Source organism: Lepisma saccharinum, chromosome 11, assembly GCF_977018435.1.
Source record: "Lepisma saccharinum chromosome 11, izLepSacc3.1, whole genome shotgun sequence".
In the NCBI taxonomy this organism is placed as follows: domain Eukaryota; kingdom Metazoa; phylum Arthropoda; class Insecta; order Zygentoma; family Lepismatidae; genus Lepisma; species Lepisma saccharinum.
This window is the reverse complement of record NC_139239.1, coordinates 58,682,686-58,700,351: the sequence shown is the minus strand read 5'-3', so window position 1 is coordinate 58,700,351 and position 17,666 is coordinate 58,682,686. Positions and strand designations below refer to the sequence as shown.

The following is a 17,666-nucleotide window of genomic DNA, read 5'->3' as shown; positions in this document are numbered from 1 at the left end:
TCGCACACAAAAATATATTTAGAAGTCAGTTAATGTTAATATATTACACTTGAACTCACAATTAAACTTCTTATTACAAACAAAAGTGTATTTAGATCATAATACTTCTTCACTACACAAATTAAAACATTCACATTTCCAAAATCACTTCCATTATTACAGCAACATTCATAATCCCATCTCTCACCTCACAACCCACAATCAAATGTTTTAAGGTTAGTCCATAACCATAAAAGACTACCCAATTGAACAAAACAAATTATGTCATAATAGACAATTAACATTTTAAACATATTAAACACCTAAAATGATACAATAAGTGGGTGTGTATCACTCTCCAACTTTCTCCTTGTAGTTGAACATGCCATGAAAGCACTCAGCAGTGATCATTAATCTCAAAAGCAGCTTTCATTTAAAAGCTACATTCTGCCTAGAATCCTACTGTATCAGGAACATAAGCAAATAGTTCTTGAAGTTTTCCTGGTAGCAAATAATGAAGAGATTCTCCTCTAGGGACATCAGCCATGCCAGTTTCAGTTACACTTTGAAGAGTTGTCCCCACCCCTCCCCAACATCACTCTTATCTGCAAAGATTGAACTGCTGAGATGTGTATGAAACAAGTTTTTACATTGGACAAACTGAGAGGACAAGTGAACAATGTTGTAAAGAACATGCCAGCTACATCAGGATTTTCCATCTAGAAAAACTGACATCACAACAACTAAGATCATCTACAAGTCATACAAATACTACGACTGCATCATACATACAGCACAACTTTTCCACGGGGAAAAACAAAACCTCAACAGGGACAAGGGGCTCAAACTGACCAGTCTGAATGGTAACACTGACGAAGAGCATGGGAGACATGACAATAGAAATGACCACCACATACACTGAACTCTTCTCACACCAAATATGTTTCCTACACATCTCTGTATTTCAATCTCTGAAGATAAGAGTGATGTTAGCTCTAGAAAGCTCGGAAGCATATCCCCAACTGACCTGACTGATATCTCGAGAAAATCTCTTCATTATTCATGTTGGGGTAGTGACTGCTACTACACTTGTACGCAAATAGTTCTAAAGTTCTAATTGATTTTAAGGTTTCAAAATGAGTAGAGTGCAGCAGGTGACTACAATGTGAAGGCTGCCCACTAAAAAGATGTGGGGATACTTAAACCATTTAGATTTGGTTGGTTGATTGATTTGCTGTTTTAAGTCCACTTTTTGCACAGTAAGGCTAATCGGGACTGGACCTACAGTTTAGAGTGGGATCCAAACCACTTCTGCCTCCACCGGGTATCGAACCTGGAACCCCTTGATTACAAGGCGACGATGCTACCACCACACCATCGGGGAGGCCCTCCATTTAGATTTGTTTTCTTTGGAATTACACTATACATCCTGTCTAAAAAGTTCGGTGAATGGTCTGATATACATGCACTATCTACGGCAACATGAACCAGGCGCATGCACATGGCTATCCAGAGACATGGCGAGAAGCACCACCTAGCGTGGAGTACACATGGCTGTCAGGGTAAACCCACTTAGGGCTGTCGAATGTACTCAGTATGAGAGGGAGTGTCACAGTGCAATGGAGCAACGACTGAACATGAACATCAAGTTCTGCTACAAATTGGGGAAAACCGTGATGGAGATGCATGAAAGGTAGGTGTATGTGTACAGGACAGAAGTCAAAGGTCAAGACCATGTGGATCGCCTGCTTCGACAAGGATGGCATCATCCACATGGAATTCGTTCCTGCAGGTCAAATTGTGAACACTGCATTCTACGAGAAAGTTTTGGAACGGTTGTTACGATGCCTCCGACCTGAGTTGCACAGGACAGGGCAGTGGATGTTGCTGCACGATAACGTGCCTGCCCACTGTGTGATACATGTGCGCCAATTCTTGGCTCAGAGCAGAATACCTGTTCTCAATCACCCACCGTGCTTCCCTGTTCTGGCACCTGCAGACTTCTTTCTGTTTACCTGCCCAAAGAGTGTCATGTAAGGTGCATGTTTTGTGTACGTGACAGCAATTAAAGAATGTGTGACAGCGGTTTTGCGATCAATTCTTAAAGAGGGTTTTGGTGACAGCAGAAGAAGCTAATTCATTTTAACTCAAGTCAGAAAAATATTGATTGATTGAGTTTGTGTTTTAAGTTCACTTTAAGCAAAGTAAGGCTAATCGGGAATGGACCTACAGTTTACAGTGGGTTCCGAACCACTATGTGCCTCAACTGGATATCGAACCCAGAACCCTTTGATTACAAGGCAATGATGCTACCACAACGGCATCAGGTTAGAAACAGATATTCTGAGATCATAAATAGATATCTCAGAACCAATGAAAAGTACAAAGATAACAGAACAAAAAGCACAGTAATAATGTTCCTGAACTTTGCATGCGATACAAAAAGCTGTTATTTAAACATAAACCCACCTGGAATTGTTGAGTATGCAATGAGGAAGTCAGCATGGACTGGAATTTTGTAACTCATTGGATGGCCATCGACTTGAGTAGTCAGAGTAACACCTCCATCAAATTGGTCCCCTTGGCATGCCTTTAAAGGAACAAAACATCACTTATATATATTTATAATAATAAACTGCAACTATTTTAACAGCCACATAGTGTTTGCATGACCTTGGAGTTGGTGGTGGACCTTGCGTGCTCTAACAGTCCTCTATATATAACACTATAAGCCCTATAACACCGTCAGTGATTCAAAGGCAACAGATCCTATTGCAGTAACACTGACAGGAACAGGTAAAACCACAAGGGTGAAACATTAGGCAAAGCCAGAGCTGAGTTGGCAGAGAACGGTCTTGGTATGTCAAAGACTCAGGTTTGAGTCCAGGTCGAGCCTGCATTATCCACTGAAATTTCTACACAGTACATCTCCTCAAGATTATTCAAGAAACTTATCATCATTATAGTGTAGAGTAATACACGAGGGCTGATAGTCATACAGATAGGAATTTGGTAAGGTTGTATACTATAACCAACAATGTACCTGATCAGGGGCAGACAAAACTAAAAATGATTCAGGTGCCAGCACGTTATTCTAAGGAGCCAGCATTCTCCTTTCCAAATACAGGCTAAGAAAGCTATTAATCCAACTATGATAATTCATGATGGATGCAGTAAACACGGTTTAAAATTACTTACATGAAATTTTGTATTTCAGAGTTGCACAATTTAATGGTTACATCCTATTAATTTCAAAGACTCTCTGTCTTCATTCACTAAGGGTACGGCGTCTGGAGCGGAGATGGTACCGCATCACTGCTTTGTTTGTTCCCAGGCAGCAGTAGTTGCACTTTCTCCCATTTGGCGGCACTGGCGTGTATACTGCCTTGCATCGTCTGCTGTGCATTCTGTTTCCTGTTGTCAAGTGGTGCTGACGGGTGGTGGTTGAGGAGCTGCGCTGTCTGCTGGGTCGAGTATCTTCTCTTTTTCTGGTCTGGGATCTTTTGGATCACCTGCCTCCCCCACACCTATTTCCAGTTCGAAGACAGTTTCTTCCACCAGACAGGAGGTCTAGCGATAAGCAACCCCCTTTCTGCACCCCTATCCAACATTGTACTGCATGTGGCAGAGAAATCAACACTCACCAAACCAGAGTTTGTGCATATAAGATACAGAAGATATGCTGAAGACACCCTAGTCATTTACAAACAGGAAGACAACTTAAACCATCTCCTAACTCTCCTCAACAACATACATCCTAACATAAATTTTGCCGTTAAAAGGGAAGAAAATGGTTGCCTCAATTTTCTTGATCTAAGTATCCAACGACACCAAGACAAATTCATCATGTCGATGTACAGGAAACCAGGTTCGGGCACCCAGTACATCCATGCAAAATCCAACCACCCCCAAAATAGAAAGGTGGAGTATGGATGAACTTCTACAGAAGAGCCTTCACACACAGCTGCACAGAAGATGACCTCCATGATGAAATAGCATGTGTAACTGAAATAGGATTAAACAACGGTTACACTGAACGCCAACTATCCATGTGGTGTGCAAAAGCAGAAGCCCAGCTCAGACGCCCATGAGACAGATAACCCTAACCAAAATCCAAAACCCAAATGGATCACTTTCCCATACCACCCCACAACATAAGGTAAATTCGCCAAGGCACTCAAACCCTCGACTGGCACACAAACCTATATATCCCAAATCGGAAGAGCACTACCTAATTTCAAGAGATACTACCTACCCAAACTTGAATCCCCTGATGTCTACAAGGCCACATGCCAAAACCACAACTACTACATTGGCAGAACCATCTGCACTGTTCAAAACTGGATTGATGAACACGTACAAGATGCCAAAAAATACACACCAGAATTAGGCCTTTCTCAACACCTTCACTCCACAAACCACACCTCCACATCCATACTTCACCCAACTTGCTCTGTCATAGAAAACACTGTCACAGAAACCCATGCTATCATCCAACAGAAACCAGCGATGAACCTGGACAATGGACAGACACACTCGACTTGGCACTCTATCCTCAAAAAAGATTCCAGACCAGAAAAATAAAGATGCAGTGGTGGTGCTCATACTCAACCCCCTCCAGCCACGTGGGGAACAGGAACTGCACCACACAGAGCAGCATGACCCAGCCTCCATTTTTGCTTCTCCAATATTAACAGCAGAATTAAACAATTTTCCGGGAATTGCATAACTCTCAGGATAATTCAGACCTCGGAAGGTGTCGCGTTGGTGAATAAACCCTAAATTTTGTGTTTAAGAGTTAATTTCGCTTTTTGCAGTTCATTTCACATTATTTCGTGACAAAACATGGTCACAAAATGCATCTCACACCTTTCAAAAACATGAAACATTAACACTACAATGTGTTCTTCACATTTCATATTTTTGTCAAAAAAGAAATATGCATGCCCCTAGATATAACCATTAAATTGTGCAACGTGGAAATACGAAATTTCAAAATTTCACATAAGAGTCATTCCATGCCAAATCAACACAGATATGTGCAATTTCCAACCTAACCATCACCGATTTTCATGAAATTTGGGGAGTTAAAACTATGCATGGAACTTAGTAACTATGGGAATTTTTAGCTTCGTTTGTCTTGTAATTGTTAAATTATTCAAGGTCAAAGTTAGCATAAATTGCCCTTTTTGAACCCGCTTAGCTGTACTAACTGTGCTGTAACTCCGCCCCTATTTTGCATAGGAAGATAAAATCAAGCTTATTGTACAGGGAATTGAACAAGCTTTCCAGTGATATATAACAAGCCTACCTTTGGATAAAAATATAATTTTATAACGTGACCTTGACCTTTGACCTTGAATATCTCAAAACATGTCATCACCAAAAATCGTGAAAAAAATATATTTGGTCCCTCATGCCATACTCTAAAACACATCAAAATATGATTCTGGGACTGCAATGGGATCAGAAGATAAAAAATAATGTGTGTAACTATGTGACTGATAAATGCCTCATTACATGAACTATGATGAGTCAAATGTCCCTTAACACCCCCTACAAAATGTAAAGAAGTAATTCTGGGTATAATTGGTAATGAAAGAAATAGGTTAAGCACAGGGAGATCCCTAGCCGTGTGTGTCACGTGCAGGTAAGGCATATTACTGACCGCCATATTGAATTCAATGCAAAAATTTCAAAGGAAAGGGGGTGATGTGATATATCAAATCAGGCTAGAATTTCACGAGAAATGAAGTGACGAAGGTTTTTCCAACGTATCTTTAGCCAGCAAAAAGTTATACGCATATCTTTGACTTACGAAGTATGCCCATTATAATGTTGTCAATGTTCCTGTGAGCACACTCGTTGACGTCTCTCTCACACACAGAACATTTGGCAATGTACAACATCATCGCAGGCAGCAACTATGCCTTCTTTCAGATGGTCAGTATCATGGACTTTGAGTGCATGCACCATTTTCTTCAAATTTTTTTGAAGGTAAAGGTTCTCCTAAGATGTTAGATCTGGGGAATGTGCAGGCCTTTTAATAGATCCCCGTGTGAACATCAATCTACCTAGAAAATTACCATGAAGAAATTGCCAAAATGTCCACATAGTGTGGTCACAGTCTATCCTGTTTCAAAACTCTGGAAAAATGCAATATCTCGTAAGCAAGGATGAAAAACCTGTTCACTTAACAAATCCAAGAAGCCCTCACCAATTAAGGTTCCGTTGTTGAATATGGACCTACCATTCCCGTTCTCCATACACTATACCACATCATTAGCTTACCAGCAACAACCATTCGGCTGGGATCTGTCTACTGTAGATTATCAAATCACATGTATTGCATATTCTTTTTATTAACTTCACAGTGAACATAAAAATTAACCTTGTCACTGAAGATTTTTTCATTCCAATGGAAGTGTTTGTTTTAGATACTTTTCCCAATATTCTTCACTATTCAACTATTTAGTTAATGTCGCTGATTAAAATCATATGCAATGGTGGGTATACTTCTTTCTCTCCCGAGATGTCAGCGTGATCTCGATGAGTTCCGAACACGTTAGAAGCATTCTAATGCTTTGTTTTTAACACCTCGAAAAGGAGAAAATGGTTACAAGTATGCAGTACTAACTTTTTGCTGGCTAAAGATACGTTGGAAAAATCTTTGCCGCTTCATTTCTCGTGAAATTCTAGCCTGATTTGATATATCACATCACCCCCTTTCCTTTGAAATTTTTGTGTTGAATTCAATACGGCGGTCAATAATATGCCGGACCTGCACTTGACACACACGGCTAGGGATCTCCCTGTGCTTAACCTATTTCTTTCATTACCAATTATACCCAGGATTACTTCTTTACATTTTGTAGGGGGTGTTAAGGGACATTTGACTCGTCATAGTTCATGTAATGAGGCATTTATCAGTCACATAGTTACACATATTATTTTTTATCTTCTGATCCCATTGCAGTCCCAGAATCATATTTTGATATGTTTTAGAGTATGGCATGAGGGACCAAATATATTTTTTTCACGATTTTTGGTGATGACATGTTTTGAGATATTCAAAGTCAAAGGTCAAGGTCACGTGATAAAATTATATTTTTATCCAAAGGTATAATTGTTATATATCACTGGAGAGCTTGTTCAATTCCCTGGACAATAAGCTTTATTTGATCTTCCTACCTAAAATAGGGGCGGAGTTACAGCACATTTAGTACAGCTAAGCAGGTTCAAAAAGGGCAATTTATGCTAACTTTGACCTTGAATAATTTAACAATTACAAGACAAACGAAACTAAAAATTCCCATAGTTACTAAGTTCCATGCATAGTTTCAACTCCCCAAATTTCATGAAAATCGGTGATGGTCAGGTTGGGGGCTGTGTTGATTTCGCATGGAATGACTTATAAGTAACAACTATAATAAGCTATCAAATGTGATCTTAAAAGATTTAATTTATTAATTAATACAAGAAGTGTGCGTGTGCCAAGCAGACTTCTTCATGCGTAAAAGTGCTCCGTAAAAAATCGACAAAATATGTGGTAATTAGTGAGTGTTAGTGTAAGTGAGGGAGCATGCGGTAGTGTAAGGTGTGCCTTGGTTCGCAGGACACCCCCACAATCTGTTCCGGTAAGTACTTTCTCAAACACTGCCAAAATAGTAATCGTGTGCACTCTCCATATATTTCTTATGGAGAATACTGTTGCCCGCAGATGAACGCAAAAGACACCCCCTGCAGCTCACCCAAGGAGTAGTTTGCTTTGCTCACCCCCAAACGCTCACGTAAGAAGGACCAATCTTGATCTGAAAATAAACTAAAAGTGAATTCACCCTTAAGCAAAATAACTGTTGCGAAACAAACATCCCCATGCTATCCTTACGGAGCCACGTCAGTTAAGCCTAACGGATGTCAGTGGTATAAATAACAACCAGAAACGGACAACCCGAACTTAGTTAGCTTGGTTAATAAACATAGTAGTTTTATGAGAAGCCTGATTGACATTCTGAGACCCCCAGAACCGAATTCAATACAGTAGTTCCAGTTTTATTTGACAAATACAACTGCCACGACACGGCGTAATTCTCGGCTAGAGGGGTCTGTGCATTGCCGGGGCGCGACGTCATTCTCACTCACTCAGCTGTTACAAAGGACATTCACATAGCGTGACGTCACTCGAGAGTATGCAGTCCATTCCAATACTATACAATACGCGTCAGTTCTCGTAGCACCGGGCAACCTGTGTTTGCGACCGTGCGATTGCAGTTAACGGCCGCTCTCCGTCAATTGACTTCTTTTATCCAGATTTCATCAGTGCTCACAACTTGGACTACTGTTGGTGTTCCTCATGGCTCCTACCGGTGGCGCCACACCCAAAAACAAAAATTCTACCCCCAAGCAAAACACTCACTTTGGTTTCGAACAGGGTGGCCCTGTCCGTCATTCCCCCCCACCTTCACCTCTGACAAAAAGGAAGCCTGATTCGCCCCTACAACAGCCCCAGGACCACTGGAAAAAGTCATTCAACCTGTCACCTGCAAACCCCTTCAGCCCCTCAGCCACCCCTTCCTCCCAGACACCAGGCACCAACGTTCAGACATCAAACTCCAATGCGACTGGCGTATCTTCAATAGACAGTGTTCCCGTTTCTCACACTATCAAGCTAGAGATGCACAGAAAACTGGTATTAGAAATTACTACCCTCGTCGCTAAAGATAAAAACATATCAGAAGAAAGAAAATCCATCCTCTTAGAACTTATGAGCAAATTAGAACAAGTACATGAAGAAACAGTGTCGGAGAACAAATCACTCAACGCCGTAAATAAATTCCTTCAAGAAAGAAATCACCATGTCCAATCTGCAACCCCTAGAGAAGACGTATTATACTCCCAGGTTGTATCAACAAAAAAAACCGACAAACAACAACAAATACAGAAAGCCACATCTACCGTAAAGCACACTGTCTTTATGTCTGACAAAGATAGGAAAATGAGTGCTAAGAAGATACAGGAAATTTTGACCACCACAGTAAATCCAGTGAGGGAAAATATCAAAATCAAAAGCATAAGAACCACAAATCAAATGGTGATAGTGGAAACAGCTTCCAGAGAAGGAGCCGAGAAATTAATTAATAATAAAGATCTTCCTAAACACAACATCAAAGTAGAAAACCCTCGAAAAAAGGATCCACTTCTGATCATATATGACGTTCCGGCCAATAAAGACCCAGAGGAATTTTACACAGAATTTTACAGCCTTAATCTCCAAGAATCAATTCCATATGAAGAATACACAAATGATTTCAATGTGAGATTTAAAACAGGACCCCGTAACAGCAACACAGTACATCTAGTTCATCTAGTTCATCCCATTGTGGAAATGAGAATCATGAACGTCAACACTGTGATAAAAAAAACCAACCGAAAACATGCATTCCATGTAAAAACAGGAACAAAACATGCAATAGTAAAGACAACAAAGACTGCCCAACATACACCCTCATGTGGCAAAGACTAGTGGACAAGACAGACTATGGAGAACACCCCTAAAACAAAACGGAAAAGAAATCCACCAAGTAGAAGAAAAAGAAATGCTAAAAGAGCGGCAGCATACCGACTAAAAAAAGCTATCGATTTAGTAAACTCTTCCATGCTAAACCCAGAAGCTCCCCCCTTCTTGTACCCATATAGCACATACTTCAATCCCCCAACCCTTCTCGACCTCTCTACTGAACCGTCCAACCTATCGGAGAATATAAAATTCACTACAAACACCCATTCCATCCTCAACGACCCTTTCCCAACACCTTCTGCCCCAATTGAGGTAATAAAACCCGCTCTGACACGAACACCTACATCTGACACATCATCTCACACCCCTCTCACATTCAAGAAAATTGAACTCACTGCAGAAGACACACTTGACTTATATGACACCGATCTCGATACTGACTCGGAACCTCCATCACCCTCGCCAGAACACTCATCCCATCCCTCGGATCCGTACCTAATATATAGAAACTTCGAACACAACTTGAAACTTTCACGCCTAGAAGAGAGAGATATTCTCATTACTGCACTGAGACTACTAGTCAGGAAGAAGCATAGCAAGGGCAAAACTATTACCTTCCCCATACCAGAAGCAGTGGACAGGATAACGTTAAAAACTTACAACCTTCCTACCGACACAGGAGCTGCTCCGGCTAACCGAGACAGCTTTCGGACGTCGCGGAGAGTCCCTGGTACTTGACGATGTTTACGCGGACTTTGTAAGGGCACACGGGAGAATGGAGTTCATAGCAACAAACGAATGGCCCCGATGCCACCAATTAGTACGGCACTCATAGATAACGACAAGATACGCGTTGCACAGATCAACACCAGAAGAAGCAAGCTTGCAACACTTGAAACAATCAATTACTGCAAAGAGCAATACATTGACATAATTCTCATGCAAGAACCATACACATCCAAAAACAAAATTCCCTACATACCACTCAACGTTCACACAATTCAGGACCGCAATCAAACCAAGGCAGCAATAATTAACCTAAACAGAAATCTAACAATCACCAAAATAGCACAATTTTGTGACACACACATAAATTGCGCTCAAATATCTTCCGAGCATGGTTCTTGGATCCTAATAAATAGTTATTTTCAATTCAGCCATGACATAGACCCATATTTGGAAAAAATCGATCTGATCTGCAATGCGTACAAAAACTACAAGATCATAATCACAGCTGACACGAACTCCTCATCTCCGTGGTGGTACAGCCAAGAAACCGACACCAAGGGGGTAGCCATGGAGGAATTCATTTCTGAGCACAACCTACAAGTCGAAAATCAGCCAGATAATCCCCCCACCTACAGGGGAATGGCGGGCGCCTCAAGCAACATTGATCTAACACTCACGAATGCAAGGGCCTTGGGCGATGTCCAAAACTGGAAAGTTATAGATCTCGCCACAACAAGCGACCACAACTTAATACTATTCGACTTAATCTACAGGCAACATCAGCTTGAACAGACAAACCAGGAGAACATATTGAACTGGAGAAAAATCGATCATCAAAAATTCCTAGAAAAGCTCATTATCCCTGAACAATTGGACCAACAAAAATCACTCAACACGCTCGCAGAGGAACTCTCTGCAAACATCAGACAAGCAATTGAAAATTCATCACCCAGAAATAACCAAAGGAAAATGAAGAGGAAGCAATGGCCAAAGAAATTAACCAACCTTAAGAAACAAATGCAAAAAGCCAGGAAACTATATCAAAAATCCATCATCGCACAATACAGAAATGCCAACCTCCAGATTTACCGTGCCAAAAAAAAAGCAATACGAAACCGAGCTACTAAATTATAAAACACAACAATGGAATATCTTCATCGAAAAACGTCTGGAAATAAATAAATGGGGCACCCCGTATAAAATCGCTACCGGCAAAATAAAAAAACCGCAAACCATTTCCACCTTAATTAATGACGAGAACAACACGAATATGACAAAGGACTTGGAAGAAACCATCAACTTCTTAATGAAGAATCTCATACCAGACGACAAACCTGAAAACGACAGCGATGAAAATAAGGATACAAGAAAAATCTATCACCAGCCATATCCAGAATCACCAATATTACCTTTCACTACCCAGGAAGTAGAAAACGAAATAAGCAGCATGAAAATGAAGAAGTCCCCGGGACCAGACGGAATTCCTGTGGAAATAATACAAGAAATCACCCCAGTACTTACACCTTACATTACTCAACTATTTAATGAGTGCCTTGTTCAGAAGATATTCCCAGAAACCTGGAAGGAAGCAAACTTAATAATCATCAAGAAACATCCAAATAAAGATGAAACCAGGGTCAATTCATACAGACCAATATGCCTTCTCAACGTTTTGGGAAAACTCTTCGAGAAACTTATCCTAAAAAGACTCAAAGAATTTCGCCTGCTCAAACCCATATCAGGGATACAATTTGGGTTCACGAAAGGTAAATGCACTGACGATGCATTACGCCTGCTATCGTCTACAACACAAAACACTCCAAACAAGTACATGGTTGGAATTATGGTGGACATCGCCAGGGCATTTGACAACTTGTGGTGGCCCAGCCTTTTTCAAACACTTAAAAATATGAATTGCCCAGGTACACTTTTCCTACTTCTGAAAAGTTATTTCTCTAACAGAAAAGTTAGCATCAAATATCTGGATCTACAAATGAGTAAGATCACGTCAAAAGGTTGTCCTCAGGGTTCCATTCTGGGACCCGAGCTTTGGAATACTAACTTGGAGCCTGCGCTTATGAAACTACAAGACCATCCAGACATAGACCAGATCATAGCTTATGCGGATGACATTATCATGCTCACTTCCGGTAACTCAAGAAGGGAAATCGAAGATAAAGCATCTACTGCAATCAATATGCTATCCAATTGGTGTGATCATGCTAAACTCAAAATAGCTTCGGAAAAGACTCATTATATTATCCTTAAGGGGAAGTTACAAAGAAACCCTCAAATCAAACTCAGAGAAAGAAATTTAAAAAGAGTAAGAGAAGCTAAATACCTTGGTATTACTCTTCAAGAGAAGATGTTTTTTAACAGACACATAGCCCTGGCAACAACCCAGGCCGAAACAACTATAAACAGTCTAGCCACATTGAGTTCAGCAAACTACAACCTTCCACTATCACACATAAAAACATATCTCATTACCATATATAATTCTATTATTTCCTATGGCTCGCCCCTGTGGGCCATGGAAACCAGTAAACAGTACATTAAAAACAGATTGAGATCTTCACAACGCAAAGTGATACTTCGCCTAACGGGTGCATTCAGAACAACCTCAACCCTGGCTCTTCTCATGATTGCGGGCCTACAGCCTATTGAAATCGTTATTAAAACTAGAGCATCAAAGTATTACTTTAGAAATGGACAAGAGGACAAAATCTATAAACTAATTGGAATACGCCCTGCCACGGTACCAGAAATTTACAACCACTTGTTTAGCGTCTGGCAACAGGAATGGACACAAGCTACGCAAGGAAGGAGACTTCACAGCTTCCTTCCAAACATAAAAGAACGACTTTCGATGGACCATTTCCATCCCACGAGAGGTCTCATACATTTCCTAACGGGACACGGTCCCTACGGTCAACACCTAAATAAGCACAACCTCAGACAGACTGATAAATGCTTGAAATGTAAAACCGAGATGGACACACCGGAACATAAAGCCTTCTTTTGCCAGACATCAAACAAACAAATCGAAGATTTAAGACAAAAGCTACCAAACTTCAACACGTACCAGTTAATAAGAAATCCCGAGCACTTTACGTCACTAAACGACTTAACAAACCTGGTGTCGAAAGAGGAACATTCCCTCTTCAAATCCGGCATCACTCACCTCCCCATTCAACCCCTACCTCCGGAATGTAATGTACCCCCCAGAAGATCACAAAGAATCCACCTTCAACAAACTCAACAACAGGACATCCCTCCTTAGGACTAAGATCACCAAGAGGATAATGAAGCAGAACCTCCCACAGGAACATCAAGAAGGAGACACTAATACAGAAGACAGTGATACGCCAAAACGAAAAAAGGTTACGTCTCCCCGGAGAAAGGCAAAGGATAACACTGCAAGGACTCGACCTAGGAACCAACCGAATTTAACCAAGATTCTTCTTTTTCGTTTCTTTCTTTAATTGTAATCTTACACCCCTTTCTTTATTCTCGTTACTAAACACACTGCAAACTTCTCTCACTGATTCTTGACAATTCTCTATATTTCCACTACTGAACGTACTAATGTACCCGATACTTCCCAGGAAATCCCTCCCTACTTCTTCCCTTCCTGATGATGTCCCGGGTACCAACCGTCGTACCGATGTTCATCCCAGTCCGACCAACTCTTGCTGGTCTCCCGCAAGTCTCCTTGCATCAGGTACCACTCGTTCTTTCATATCTCTTCCTACTATTAATACGTACATCTCAAAGCCAATAATACTCTCACTATCTCAAACATAACATACTAGAACATAGACCCTGCTTAACATTCATAGAATCGTGTTAATGTCCATTCCTCATCTCATCCATCAACACTAATGCACACGACACACAATAAAACTTATCCTAAGAAAATATTACCCACCCAATTACACACTTATGTAATTTCGTATCTGTGATCATAAATAATATTAATGTTAAACACTAACACTTATTTACTTCCTACTATTTCTAACCTTTATCTTAATCTTCTTACCTTGTAGAATGATGTGAAACCAACTTTGTTCAGGAAAACCGAACAAATTTGGTTCTTCACACTGGGACATTCTTGCCAATGTCACAGTGAATTATTGTAATTAAAAAAATAATGGAAATCAAGGATGAATCAAAGAAAAGCGGGGGAATCCGTAAAAAATTCACGGAACTGACGCCCTGGGTTAATTTTCAGGTACCAGGGCATAAGCACATACCTCCGAAAGTAGCTTGACTACTTTTATCCGTATACATAAAAATAATAATCGTTCTATGTAACCATATCTGTATACTGTTTAGGAAATAAAATTCTTTGTAATTAATACAAGATTGGATTAAAAGTAATTAATTCTTGTGCCGGAGTGGCCTCAAGAATGTAACTGGTAAAAGCGTGAAAAGCTATGCAATACATTCTAATCCATGGCCAACTCTACCAAATCCCTGCAATTTAAAAATTCGGATAGCAAGAGTTCAAAAATGTATGGCATGTTTATTATTCTGATTTAATGTATGATACACATGATACAGAAAACACATAAACATTAAAAATCACATACTGTGCTCATTATTATTATTTTTTCTCTTTTAAAAAAAAAGGCAATGGAAATTTCCGTAAGCAAACTCGAAATATTATGAAGTAGAAAATTCAGGCACCGGGTGAAAATTTTCAGGCACCTTGTATTTTTCTACCCATGTACCTGATTATGATCAATGCAGTAATGCGAAGTGTGATAAAGAGGACAGAGACATGGTATCCAATGGGGATTAAACAGCAGACTAGACCACCTTCATTTTGCAGATGATTTGTCTCTCCTGTTTGAATGGCATAGCGATATGCACAGAAAATTGGAAGATCTGATAGAGAAAGCAAAGGCATTGAGGATCTACACAATAAATGTAAACCAGTTTAGAATTGGTGACAAGGTTATCAAAGATGTGAATAACTTTACTTACCTGGGTAGCATGATGGCAAAAGATGTAGAGGCAGCACAGGCTATTTCACAATGTATTCAGAAAGCACATGACATCTTTGTGAGGCTTTATCCAAGGAAGCAAGAAAATATCTATGAAGGTCAAACTTTGTATTTTTTAAAGTAAATAAAAAAACAATGCAAAACACATAAAGAAGTATGATACGAATCAGTTAAAAGTTTGTCCAAGCTTTCGACTCCCATCTTGGAGTCATCATCAGGGCTGGTCGAGAGATGGCGAAGAAGACACGGTTCCGATTATGTTGCTTGCTGTGCCTGCCAGAACATGTCGTTGCAGCCTTGATAAGTTCCTGGCCAGGGGAGATGGGTTTTTAGTTTGACCATAATCCTGTAGTACTTTGTGGTTGGTTCCTATGGTGTGTTTGACCAACCCTGATGATGACTCCGAGCTGGAGTTGAAAGCTTGGACAAACATTTAAAGTGTGTCGTATCATGATGTTTGTGTGTTTTGCGTTGTTTTTAACAAGGAGTTTTAAAGTAATGTTAAGTGGTGTGATGTTGCATGGGTACAAGACATGGACAGTTACAAAACTGATCGCCTCTAAACTACAGACCATCAACGATCGCTGCTTAAGAAGAACTTTTGAATATCTACTGTCCAGAAGTAATTCCAAACCAAGGACTTTGGAAAAAAAATGGAAAAGAACTTGGTGTCTATGCAGATAAAGCAATGGAAATGAGGAAGGGAAATGAGGCTATAAATAGAGAAGCATTAGAATGAAATTGGCAGGGAAAAGAAAGAGAGCAAGCCCAAGACAGATGTGGTGAAGATATACCGTATTTACGCGTGTATAATGCGCACTTTTTTCCAAAAATTTTGCCCTTCAAAACTGTGGTGCGTATTATGCATGGAATAATTCGGACAGCCAAAATGAAATCACGCATTTTTTTTTCACTATGTCACTGCGTATAACATGTATATATCTACAGATTGCCTTTCTTTAGCAATAATAATATTAAAAAAAAAACTTTTTAATGCGAAATGGCCGTTTTCCATGAGTTGTCACTTAGTAATGGAAAGTTTTGCGACATCGAGAAAAGCAGCACCCGTTCTGGCGGCATTCAAGCACGCACCTCCTACCGTCACACGGGAGACGTATCAAGCGCTATTTTTCGCGGGAGAAATAACTTCCACAAAAATTGTTTTCGCCTTAGACATGGTCATGAACAGAGATCGGGCGAAAAATACGTTTTTTGCACTCATTCCCTTCAGAAGCACTCTACCGCTCGCAAGTGGGTCTGATCTAAAAATAAACACCAGACCACGCTTTAGTTATATCCAATAGCACTTGATCTCTGCCCTCCCCTCCCCCAAGCGTACCAATGTTCCGCGCAGCCGACGGCTGCTACCCAACATCCCAGGCTTGTTTTGCCATTGTGATTTCGTTTGCTCTTGGATACATGAGAAGAGATCGAATATGCTTGGATGTTATTTTAAATCAACTTTGTAGCGTACAACTTCCGGTAATCGCTTTCATTCAAAACGTATTCTTTGTTCCCTGTAACACTTCATAAAGAAGTGAAACTGTTATAGATAATCAAAGCCACATAGGCCAACTAAAGATCGTCAACACTCTTAATGCATTTTCATTCAGGTTTCCGCAAAAGTTCACTTCGATCTTACTTGCATCATAACTCCCGTTTACCACTTTCTACATTTTCATGACTGTGCTGATGTCCTAATATTTGCCAAAAGTGTTCCGTTGGCAGAGTGACGTCTCCCTCTTTTCTTCTCAGCAAACGTTTAGGGAGGGGGGGGGGGGGGGGCAATGCCGATTGTCTTCTTGCTTGTGTGTGCACACAGGCTGATTACAGGCAAGGGTGGAAGTGGACCGCTCTTTCTTTCCTTTGACTTCTAAAATGGTCAACCAGTTCTGGATGCATTCTTGAAAATGAACAAAAACCATAGGACAAATATAAAAAAAAAATTATAAAAAAAATGCCCCCTACCCAGCTTTCTCCGCCACTGGTCTGCACGGCAATGTAATAATTGCAGAATTCAGGTCCTATTTTTTTTCTTTTTTTAATGCTATTGTATTGAAATATTGCCCGTATTATTGTCTGTTGCAAGGTAAAACGTAAAGAAAGGGTTTATTCTTTCTTCTTCACACAGCTGATAAAAGTTCAGCCTTCGACAGTTGAGTTATCTTTGAAATACGGAGGATTTTCCCTGACCACCACCTCGAACTTCCAGCCGGTCGCCTTGTTTTTACGCTGCAACTGGCGCCAGTGTTTTGTCTAGCGTCTGCGAAGTTGTCACTTGTGGATAACAGCAATGACTCATCCAGCGCGAAGGCAAGTCATTGTTTTGTATCTCGCAAAGCTGTTTTGATTTGACGATAATGAAATTCGATCTTCAGAAAGAAAAAGTGTTCTGCACCTTTATCTTCAGAACCTCAATGTGTAAGTTG

At 40.3% G+C, this 17,666-nt stretch overlaps 1 protein-coding gene across 1 annotated transcript in view; it reads right to left on the bottom strand.

The window, feature by feature from the left end:
• Positions 1 to 17,666, bottom strand: part of LOC145994842 (caspase-1-like) — a 42,707-nt gene that overhangs the window by 1,596 nt on the left and 23,445 nt on the right. The window contains exon 5 of the mRNA XM_083131211.1: positions 2,449 to 2,569. Within this exon, the coding sequence (XP_082987337.1) occupies positions 2,449 to 2,569 (121 nt within the window). The remainder of the gene's footprint in view (positions 1 to 2,448; positions 2,570 to 17,666) is intronic.